General features: G+C 43.0%; 1 protein-coding gene across 2 annotated transcripts in view; it reads right to left on the bottom strand.

The window, feature by feature from the left end:
• Positions 1-797: 797 nt before the first annotated feature.
• Positions 798-11941, bottom strand: part of LOC115937903 (uncharacterized) — a 176446-nt gene continuing 165302 nt past the window's right edge. For both annotated transcript variants that reach the window (XM_081798613.1, XM_081798612.1), the window contains 4 exons: positions 9175-9288; positions 7773-7887; positions 7043-7112; positions 798-6546 (listed from right to left, as the gene is read on the bottom strand). In XM_081798613.1, coding sequence (XP_081654739.1) covers positions 6498-6546; positions 7043-7112; positions 7773-7887; positions 9175-9288 — 348 coding nt within the window. In that variant the 3' untranslated portion in view covers positions 798-6497. The remainder of the gene's footprint in view (positions 6547-7042; positions 7113-7772; positions 7888-9174; positions 9289-11941) is intronic.

Genomic DNA, 11941 nt, shown 5'->3' with positions numbered 1-11941 from the left:
AGAGCCACGCCCATGCTGGTGAAATCACTAAGGAACCACTGAGGGACCCTGTGCTTCTCTGAGGAGGTTCCCTAGCATCTGTGACCTTTCCAAGTCCCTTGAAGACTACGTCCGTCAGTCTAGAAAATGTTCCTGCGAAGCTTCTGAAGGAGGACCATGGCCATCATGACTGCTTTGTCATCCTGCCTCAGCTCATGTGCCAGGCTCACTGATGAAAGTCCAGAGGGTTTGACCAAGCCCCAGTCCCTCTGTTCTAGTGACCTTAGGATGGTCACCATCATACAGGGGAGACCCAGAGCTGGCCTTGGGGACTGGAACAGGAACACGAGCTCCAGGCTTCAAGACCATCTTGGGATCAGTCCAGCAGCAACACAACAAGTCAAAAGCACTGCTGGGAATGTAAAATCATCCTTTCCCCCCCCCCCCTGACTTTTTAAAGAGAGGTTAATATCACATTTTGTTGTTGATTCAATGTAATTGCTAACGTTATCAAATACAAGGTTGAAATGAGAGGATGTGGTTGGGGTAGGGCTATTTGCCTTTCTACTGAATAATCCCAACCTGCTGAGCAATTTAGATTTATTTTAGTATTTTTAATGTGTCTTTCCTTAGAATCAAGCTGCCACTTTTCATGGTGGCTAGTGCTTCCTTCCCACTGCATTCTCGAATTCTTTCTTGAGTTATTACTCATCTGCTACAAATTGGGAAAACAAACAGCTGAATTATTAGAATTGGATGTAAGTGGGGGAAAAAAGGCTTTGAGCACGGGACTGAGGGACTCTTCTATGACTAAACCATTCAAGGGTTTGACACATTTATTGGTTCACTTATTTCCTGTTTCTCAACGTCCTCACTGTTCCAGCAGCTTGCACTCCTGGCCCCACCAATCAATTCCCTGCAAAGCAGCCACAGTGATCTCCTAAAAATGCAAAATTGATTCTGTCACACACACACTCTCCATCCTTCCCCTCTAGAACCCTTCAGTGGCTTCTCACTGCCCTCAGGATAAAGTCCAGCCTCCCTGACATTCTTTCAGAGCCTGGCCAGATCTGGCCTGGTAGATCTCTTCTACCCACCCCTTCACCAAGGGGCCACTCAATCTCACATCACCCAACTCATCTTGCAGGTGTCCTCTTAGCTCCGTCCTCCAGAAAGCCTCCCTGACCCCCTGAACAAAATCATGTGTCCAACAATGGCCCATGGCCCCATCTACTTCCCCATCTAACATTTAACCAAAATCATAACTATGTCATTGCATTACAGATTTGTAGCCCCACCATTTAGTAGCTGGGTTGCCTCGGGCAAATTACTTAACCTCCCTAAGCCTCGGTTTCTTCATTTGTAAAATGGAGATAATTAGTTCATCTACCTCTTAACCTCACAGTAAGGATTGAGACGGTGCATATAGCCCACTTAGCACAATGAATGTGCTTACAATTTATTGATTATCTGTTTTCCTTACTAGAATGTAAGTTCTGTGAGGTCAGGAATCATGCCTGTCTTGTGCTCACCATGGCAGGCACAGCCGAGTCTCTGGAACACAGCTACTCAATTATATGCTGATTATTTGTGGAATGAATCAATGAACGAATGTCAACGTCCTGCCAAAGAATCTGCAGGGGTTCCCATGCCAAACTTGAGCACACTTCCGTTCTTTCATGTGGCGTTCCTCAGCCTGCACCGCCACCACCCTCCTCAGCTTCTCTCTGCTGCACCTTCACAGTTTGTCTGATGAGGTTTCCTTTCCCTTCCCTCCCCTCCCTTCATCAAATCCTCCCTTCCAGGCCTGGGTCCTCCCTCCTCCAGGAAGCTTTCCTGGGTTCACTGTTCAGGTCTTCTTGGAACTCCTCTCCAGCATTCTGATTTGTTCTCAACCATTCCCCAACTCTTTTCAGGCCTAACCTCTCCTCCCATTAAGAAGCAGTGGCCTTGAAGGCAAGCTCTGCTCTAACTTCTCCTTTTGTTGCCCCCTCCCCACCCCAGCCCTTGGTCATGGGCTCTCCATCTCCTGCTTCTGCCAAAGAGCCATTCCTTTTGGTAATATTCTCTCAAACATTACATCCTCGCAGTGTTTACCTCCAAGTTCCCAAAGCTTCACCACGCCTCACTTAAGGTATTGACTTTTCAATTCATGATAAATTATTCAGCAGCTCATTTTCAGCCAAACTTCTCTTTTCTTCAGGGCCTGTTCTCCTTCAGCTAGCATCCCGGGGCAGCCTTTAAGTCTAATGACGTGTTTACAATTCATGCTCTGCCAGACATTAAAGCTAGGCAGTGCACTCAGGGTTGATAAAGTGCTACTCCAAATTCTCAGCAGAGGGAAGTGTCCAACGAAAGTACTGCTCTGTTGTTTATGGAGAACAAAAATTTCTGTCTCCACTACAAAGGATCTGTGTGCAGATGGTGGCAAAGGGGTTCTGGTTCAAAGGTAGGGCTCTCCTGGGACCTTCCAAGCCTCCCAGCAGCTGATGGGCACAGCCAGATCTGATTCCAGTCAACCCTAAACTTGAGGATTTTCAAGCTCTGTGCCATCAGGTTGATGTTAGAGGGGAGAAAAAGGGAAAAGGAAAGAAAAAGAGAAACCCTAAATCTTCCCTGATCAGTGATATCTGAGGAAGCGAGCAAACAAGAAGCAATATACAATGCTTGCCCTTGGGATTGGGTTTTTAAGGTGGAATCTTTTCATACTGCTCAAAGGACCACTATTAGCCAGTCCCAGGCCTTTGGGTCTAATGATCCTGTAGCCCAGCATGAGCTCCCTTCCTTCTTGATGTTCCAGCCCCTGGCATAGAGGAGCTCCTCTTACCTCCATGTTAACCCCTGGCTCTCAGTTGGGAGACCCTCTTCGTACCACAGCTTCCTAACCTGATTGTGTGTGAGACCACAGGTCATGACTGTAGGTTTAGCGCCATCAGAAACATTAAGGTACAATTTACATGATCAATAATGGGGGAAGAAAGGTGTTGGGAGTCATAGGATGGGAAGGAGATACCCCATTGTCTTAGATGTTGCTGAAATCTCTAATTTCATTTTCTTCATAATTACTTGATCAATTAAGCTCCAGCCTGATGGTTTATTTTAATGACTACCTTTAAGGGCTTAACCTGAGAAGAATAGAATTAAGAGGTGTGCATGATGAGGCAAGTGACAGGACTTCCTTGGATCCCATCAAAACTAAGCTGATGTTCCTGGTGGCACCTCAGAAGAGGTTAAAAACAACAAAAGCAATATCAAAACAAATGAAAAACAAGGAAGACCGCATGTGCAATAGCCAGAGGAAAAAAATAAAATTAGTCGATATGATGGCACTTTTGCTCTGTCAGAAAATCTCATCTTTCCCTCCTGTTCCTCTCTCTTTCACTGAACACAGAAAGACTACAGAGCCCTAGAGGACAGGACACTGTACCAGAAGTCCCCACATTCTTTTTCTGGAAAAAAACCTCCCCCTTGGCTGGCACCTCTGCGACCCTGCTTCTTCCACCACCCTCAGCCCCACTTCCAGCAAAGCTAATTAAAAAAGAGAGGGGCACCTCCTAACCAGAGGTTAGCCCAATCAGATTCTCTCTCCCAGGAATTTGTGCTTGAGACACAAAAGCCTAAGTCTGTTAGCAGTGGAGTCAGGGAGTGTAGTGATGCAGTCAGGGGATAACACCACCATCTTATGGCAACCATGATGGGTCTTGTACAGGCAGAGGGATACACAGAGAAGCCAGTTGAACAGAGAGGAATGAAGGAGAAATGCTTAGGAAAAGCAGAACAGTTTTTGAGCTGGATGAGCTTCAGTGAATGTCTGTCCTTGCCAACCACAGATCCCTGACACACAGACCTTGAATCCCCACCTCCAAGTGACTCATAAGCTTACTAAGAAAAAATTCATCCAGCAATTCAAGGTGAAATAACTAACATTTCATGAGCACCCCATAAGTACCAGAAATATGGTAAGCAATGGAGTAAAACTAACTAGTTCTAATCCAAATAATCCAACAAGATTGATAGATTTGCAATCACTCTACAAAGCTTAGGTAACAAGTTCTGTAACTAGAAAGTAGCAAAGCCTGGATGTGAACCCACTGGGGCTGACTGCAAACCCATGTTCCCACACTCCTCTCTAGAGTAAAAGAGTATACGGTCATCGCTTGGGCACCATCCAGAAACTAGCAGGTTCACATTGATGAAGTTCCCAAACAAATGAAGTATGCCTTTCAAGGGAAAAAAATGTTTTTCTTTTTCAAAAATGTTAGTTGAAATTTTAAAACATACATGACATTTTCCTGCCTATTACTCACTGAGCACAATTTAACACTTTCCTGATTGATTAAGTTCATTCAGTCAAAACTATGTGGAGGACCTCCCATTTGCCTGGCATTATGCAAAGAACTAAGAATACAAAGTTGCTTTCAACAAGATGTCTACCCCCAAGGAGTTCATAGTCTGGTGGGGGAAATATCAAAATAATGTTCACAATCATAACTATGATGATAATAACTAGCCTTTTGGTTAGCTTGTACTCTACTTGCATTATCTTAATCCTCAGAATAAATCTATGCAGGATTATTACTATAATTACTATTATTATTATTCTCATTTTACAGAAGAAACGGAGATTGCGAGTCCAATTTACAGGTGTTAAATATTAAAGCAGGGCACATTCGTATAATCTACCTGAGCCATTAGTACTATACTATACAGTTTGCTCTAAGTAAAAAAATAACAGCAAGCAGTATGATCAAGACAAACCAAAGTTGGGTTCAGGCTAGTGATCATAAGGAAGAGTGATCAAACCAGTGGGAGCAGGATTTCACCAGGTGGACAAAGGAGACCATCCAAAGAGAAAAACACATGCAAAAGCACAGCAGTGGGAAAGAGCATTAGGCTCTCTTTCTAAGACAAATGCAAGCAGATTTTGTGTATTTGGAGCATAGGTGGGAGAAAATGAAGGACCAGGGAGAAAGTGGAGAAGGATGAGGGTGGAGACATAGGAAGGACCTAGACTTGGCGCAACCTCATATGACACCTACCAAGGCAATGAAGGAGTTAGGTGGAGGGAGGATGGGATGATATGTGTAATTTTAGGAAGATAAGAGAGATTATTCTGGCTGTAGTGTGGAAGGTGAGGGTGAAGAGTTAGTAGTTCTGAAGGGGGACAGATAGGAAGGAGAGGAAACAGCCCCTCCAGGGACATACGGAAGTGGTGTATGTATGTTTTGGGGGGGGGTCACAATGAATGACTAAGAATGCAGCACTGAGTTTAGAAGTGTTACATGTCCTGCTGTATATGGGAGCGACCTGCCCAAGGGACTGCCCTACCCCAAATGCCCAGTGAGAAACACGAGAAAAAGGGAAACTTGGGAGCCATTCTCCATGCACTTTTCCTTGCCCACCCCCACACCCCCTACACACACATATTAATCATCTGAGAGTCCTGTATCTTCCACTGCTTCCATACCTCAAAGTGCACATCTCACCATCTCTTCTTGTGACTGTGTGCTATTTGTCATGGGATCCCTGGCGCTGAACCCCGTGCTTCGAACAAAGGAGGTAGTTGCTAATGTTTGCTGAACCCAATGGAACTGCTTCATCCTGTGGGATAAATGTTCCCAGCACAAAGCCCTTGGCTTGAATGAAATCAATTGATGCCCTCTTCACTTGTGATCTTGACTTGAGTATTTCTCCCAGGTCTCAGCAAAGTTGGTGATTTCTGCTCGGCTTCCTCACCACATTAGAAATACCACGTTTCATCATCAGTTGCTGTTCTCTTCAAAAACTCTTTATATTGCCCAGCATCCCCTGGGTAATCAGAGCAAATATAATGTCTTTACTGCATCTATTTGTCACTTGGAATGCATGGCAAGCCTTCATGGAAAATTTCCTCAAGTTCACATTTCCTTCCAGAAGGAGTCTTTATCTACATTTAACTCTTGAATCACCTTTTTCTCTTTATGTCTCCCTCTGTCTCTGTCTATCTGTGTCTGTCTCTCTCTCTCTCTCTCTCACACACACACACATACCATGTTCTGAACTAAATGGGAGGAGCCTTGGCTTAAGAGCCAAGAGAGCTCCACTATGGGCTAGGTTTTGATATTATTTGACCTTAACTAAGCAACTCGACCTCAGTTTCATTTATAAAATAGGGGAGCTGACTCAAATAGTTTTCAAGGAGTCTAGGAGCTCCTTGGAGGTATCTAGGGAGAACACTGGGGGTAAGGGAGTGCTCACACATACATACACATGTGCACACACATACTTGCTCATTGTGATAAACAGTGGAGGTGTCTACCAAATATTTTCACTAGGAAATACCTCCTGGGCACATGGTGGGATTGTACTTCTTGGCACCTTTGTGATTGGGTAAGGCTATGCGACTGATTTTGGCCTATGGGATCTGAATAGAAGTGCTGTGTGTCACTTTCAAATCAGACATTTAATTACCAATGCAATACTCTTCAGAGTTGTTTCTTCTGCCATGGAAACCAGCAATATTCAAAATGGTGGTTGCTTTATCCACTTGGGTTCTGGAATGAAGCTGTGAGCTGAGCCCAAGTCCACCTATGACAGACATTTAACATGAACAAGAAAACCTTTTGTTGTAACGGCTGAAATATTCGGGGGGCTCTTTTTTACTGCACATAACTTAGCTTATTCTGACTAATACCACACACATATACACACACTCACACTTTAACCAGAGCACCTCTGTACTTATCTGTTTTACATATTAGATTTCTGCATAAGATTTTGTTTGACAAATGAGCCCAAGTGCTAAAAAGAACTTGAAAACCACTAGTCTACTTGATTTCTGAGGACCCTTCCTACAAAAATCTATGATGCTATACAGATTCTTCCAACAATCCAGCTTTCTTCCCTACCCTCTTTACATATTTTAACTTCATTTTCATAAGCTTCTCTTAATTTGATAGGTACCTCCCATAGAGATATACTTTCGCATAAAAATTTTTTGTCAATTTTTGGATCTCAAAATGGTGACCTACTTTTTCTTCACCACACATACTTTCACTTATTACAGTCATCAAAACAAACTTACGTGCCAAAGGTGACAGCTTCACTCTGACAAGGTGAGACTTGTTGCAAACTGTCCCCACACTGTCTCTTCCCTAAGAGACACAAAGGAAAATGTGCATCCTCACTTTAGAGGCATGGCTAGTCTGAGTGTTTTAGCCAACTAGTATCCCCCACTATGGCTGGTCAGAGTTCTATAGAAAGAAGGTATCCAGTACACCAATTGATGGTTTCTTTGAAAATAGTGGATACATGTAATATCAATATTTCTTTGATAGTCTGGTAACTTCTGGAATCTCCCTTTTTCAAGACCCACTTAGACCAGAAGCGTCCTTTGATGGCTATGGATGGCTAAACTGAAATACCAACTGGAATCTGGGAGGTTAAATCAGTTATCAAATTTTGTTGTGCCTAATCATCAATCTAATAATCTCCCCCAATTCAGTTGGTCTGGGGTGATGACCTGGAATCCATATTTTTAATATAGTGACTTTGGTGCAGGTAGTCACAGAACCACAATTTGAGAAATTTTAGACTTGATCTTTAAGCTTTTTTTTTAACCCTAGGAATCTGTGGTTAGTTTCAAGTTCCAGATATGCAAGAGATTCAAAACATTCAGCTAAAAGTGCCAGGGGAAAATCACTAGTCATTTCTACATATTTCTTCTTTGGCAGCAGGGCCACTGCATGAGAATGAAGGAGCTGTGATTTCACCCTAGTAAGAATGTGTAAGGGACTAGAGGGACAGTCTCTTACCTAATGTCCCAATGATGCCACAGCAGAGCCCAGAGCTGGTGAGGAGCTGTGGTAGATAAACAAATAATGCAAAAGGCTTGCCAAAACAAGGTGAGGAAGAGGTCCAAAGCAGGTTCTGAAAGTAAAGCATAAGGGCAGGGAAATAAGAAGGAGACATACAAGTGGCAGATCCAAGCAGTTAGCTGGAGAGATCTGAGTGAGTCCTGGGGATAGACACAGTGGCCTGGATGTCAAGTTACCCCTTACAGGGGACTAATCAAGCCTATAGGGATGAGCCAGGCAGAGTGATTGCTGGAGTAAGGATAAAGGGTTTCTGGGAAATAAATCCAATAAGAACTGGGTTGAACTTTAATCCAAAGTGGCCAGGAGTAGGAAAAGTCAGAAAATGAGTGTAATCCATTACCCAGGAAGAACTAAGAGTTGAACAAAATAAATCTGGTTAAGTTAAAGGATTGACTTAATGGGGCTAGAAATAGGAAACTAAAAATTGGGGAATCTGGTACAAACCAGAATGGAATAGAGAATAAAACACCAGAGAAGAAATTAATAAAAGAGTCAAAGGCAATTGCTCTTCTTGCAGTTGTGACTGGTCTCTGACTTTCATTGGCTCCATATGGTGTGGGGTGGGTGGCCAGGTTTGAAGACAAATAAGGCAGATGCTTACCTGTCCCAACTGGATCACAAAGAGGATGGAGCCATTGTACCCAAGACCTCCTTTTACAGACAGAACTCAGCCGAGGTCGATTCACGAGGCTTGGCAATGAAATATAACTGAGATACCAGCTACCAAATGTAACACTGAGGAATTAGGGTAGATAGTTGGAATTGCTTGGGCTATGCAACTTACTAGGCTCATGTTTGGCAAACAAACACTTAATAGGGAGACAAAAGATTTCCAGAACAAGGAAGAACAGCATTCTCTCTCTCCTCATCTTCTTTTTCCTCCCATTATAGAATGCCTTTGCTGAAACAATGGGCCATGGCCCAGTAATTCCACTGAGGCTGTGTTAATTGTTTCTCATCACAAATTTGGGCACATCCTTCCCCAATTAAAAATTCTTTGTGCTGAAGGAGAAAATAATTTAGGGCTCATTACAGCTTTGTTTTCAAATCAGTTAATAGAATGTGGTAGATAATGGAGGGAGAAGGCAGAGGACTGGGCTGGAAGACGGGAAAATTGATTCTTATTCCCAGTTCTGACATTTGCTAGCTGTGTGAACTTAGGCAAATCATTTCATTTCTTTGGGCTTTTGTTTCCTTGTTTGTAAAAAGAAAGTTATTGAACATGATGGCTTCTAAATGTCCTTCCAACTCAGAATTCTCCACTGTCTATGATTCAATAAGCCTGGATTGCACTTCCCTCCTACCTAACAAGAAGGCTTTGGAAAATGGAATTGCTCACCTTGCAAAAATGGGCACTTAATTGTTGGATGATGAATGAATGAGTGACATCCAATGACACATATTTGGGGGCATCTCCAATGAAAGGGTTGCCAAACCAAGGTGAGGAAGAGACCTAAAGCACATGAGGAAAGTAAATCATAAAGTCGGGGAAATGGGGAGGTCAGCTTATGAGTGGTGAATCCAGGTCCACTTTTGACCTCCGCTTATGCTGAGTCCTACAATCATGAACACAGACTCTCAGAACTCAAAGATTTATCATGCCAAATCAACCCATTTGACAGGTAGGGAAACTAAGACTGGGAAAAGTGACTTGCCTACAGTTCCGGGTTAGCTAGCACAGAGAGCTAGAAAAATCTTTTTGCTTTTCCTCACTGTGCTTTTTCTCTGCACTGTGCTTCTTCACATTTCCCAAACAAGAAGCTAAAAACAGAGCTAAAGCTTTAGGCAAAGGCCCAGAGTTGATGACCCAATGTGACCTGAATGGTAATCTAATACTGGAGCAAAAAGACTTCCCAAAATGTCTCAAGAGAAGCTCTATTTTCCTTATCTCAACACCTGTGGTCCAGAACCACCCACCACCATCACCACCACCACCACTTCCAACCGTAAAGGGGCATGGAGCAGTGGGCTCTGAAAAATGCACATTCTATGAGAAGATGATCTGGAGCAAAGAAGAGAAAGCCAATTTTAGGGATTTTTGTCTGGGAGTAATTCCAGAGATTTTGGTTTACTGAGAACATTCATGGGCAGTGGCAAAAGTTGGAGCCTCTTCCTCTTCCCAGAACCATGAAAAACCCCCTTTCCATTTTGCCAGAAGTTTTGGCAACTAACTTTCTCATGAGGTATTCAAACTTCCTGAACCTCAGCTTTCCCTTCTATAAAATAGAGAAGGGACAAAGCCAGCAATAATCAAATGAGGCCCATGGATATACGAGCACCAGATTCATGCACTCAAAACTCTGTCTTCACCAGATTAGCTCTGTGTTCTCTTGTCGCTTCCTATGTTCCTCCTTACCCCTGAGACATTGCTTATTTGCTTCCTAGCCTAATATGAAGAGTTCCTTGATCACTCCAGCCCAGAGGAGAGCTTTCCTCCCTGCTCTCTGCATTTATGGCCTATAAAACTCATTTGATTCTTGGATGCATGATGCCTGGAATTACAACATTATTGTTTTTCCAGGGTAAGATCTCTTACTATCTGTAGTAAATCCCCAAAGATATCTATATCCTAACCTCTAGAACCAGTGAATATGTTACATGAAAGGGAGAACGAAGGTTGTAGAGGGAATTAAGGTGGTTAATCAGCTGACCTTAATTATCCTTGGTTATCCAGGTGTGTCCAAAGTAATCATGAGTTTTCTTAAATATGGAAGGAGGAGGCAGAAGAGCCAGAACTTGAGAGATGGCATTGTGAATGCCTCAACCAGCCATTGCTAGGTTTGAAGATGGACAAGACCATGAGCCCAGAAATGCAGGAGGCCATAGGAGCTGGGAAAAGGAAGGAAATGAATTCCTCTCTAGAGGCTCCAGAAGGAATACAGCCTTGCCAACACCTTGGTTTTAGCCCAGTGAAACTCATTTCAAAATTCTGACCTCCAGAACTGTAAAATAAAAAAAAAAAATCGGGTTGTTTCAAGCCACTATATTGGTGGTAATTTGCTATAGTAGCAATAAGAAATTTACATACTGCCTATTACATCCTATACTTTATACTAAACTATTGGATATCATGGGCTAGAGTCCAGTATTTTTCTCTGGCCACCAAATATTACTAAACACAAAGTAAGCAACTAAGGCATATTTTTAAAAGTGAATGAATGAATTAATGTACTAATTGGTGTGATAACAATTTGGAAATCATCAATAAATGCAACGATAGACCAAGATTATAAAAACCCCTGAAAGCAGACTCAGGTGTCATATAATTTCATGGATATTTCTTATTGTGGACATTTCTTGGTGACTCCCACATCCAATGTTGCTATTATTTCTCCAAGACCATAATCATACATTGGAAATAGTTCTGGATTTGAAGTCAGAAGTCTGGGACAGTCCTGCTGCTGACATAGATTAGCTGTCTGACCTTGGACAAACTGTGTAACTAACCTAGGCCTCAGTCACCTCATCTATGAAAGAAAGACACTATACACTATCCTAAGAATTTCACAGGACTGTGGTGAGAATCAGATGAGCCAATGCCCAGAAAAGGGCTGTGAAAACTGTAAAACCCTATGTGAATGAGAGGAGCTGTCATTTACCACCCTCCTCTTTGGACTAATTTTTAGCTAATAGGCCTTTTCTTAGTGCCTCTACTGTGCTCACATTACTATATGAGGCCTTGTGGGAGAAATAAACATTTGGAAAAGTTAGTAGTCCAAGGAGGAACTAGGGTGAAATGAGACAAGTCATTCAGTTCCTACTCTAGTCTGGAAGCCCAGGGCCACCTGTTGCTGGCCTGGTCCAGGCACTGAGAAACCATCTACTGCTGACAATGGAAAAGAGCTTTCTGGTACAGGTCCAGTTCAATGGACTGAGGCCCAGAGCTGAGGGTTAACCAACTAAAGAGAGGGGTCTTTCATTTGGTGGAAGCCTTGTGCAGGTAGTTGGTCCCACCCTAGACATAGAGTACTTATGGAATAGCTCCTACGCTGAGTGGTGTTTGCAGACTCTTTCTTCATTCTCCACAAACTCATGGTCCATTGGGGCTGGGATTTGGGAAAAGTAGGGGCTTTGGACATACCAAGCCCAATCCCTGGAAGACATCT

The sequence above is a fragment of the Leptonychotes weddellii genome, chromosome 11, assembly GCF_054177405.1.
Source record: "Leptonychotes weddellii isolate Sample4059 chromosome 11, ASM5417740v2, whole genome shotgun sequence".
In the NCBI taxonomy this organism is placed as follows: Eukaryota; Metazoa; Chordata; class Mammalia; order Carnivora; family Phocidae; genus Leptonychotes; species Leptonychotes weddellii.
The sequence above is the reverse complement of the archived record's forward strand: the minus strand, read 5'-3'. Positions and strand labels throughout refer to the sequence as shown.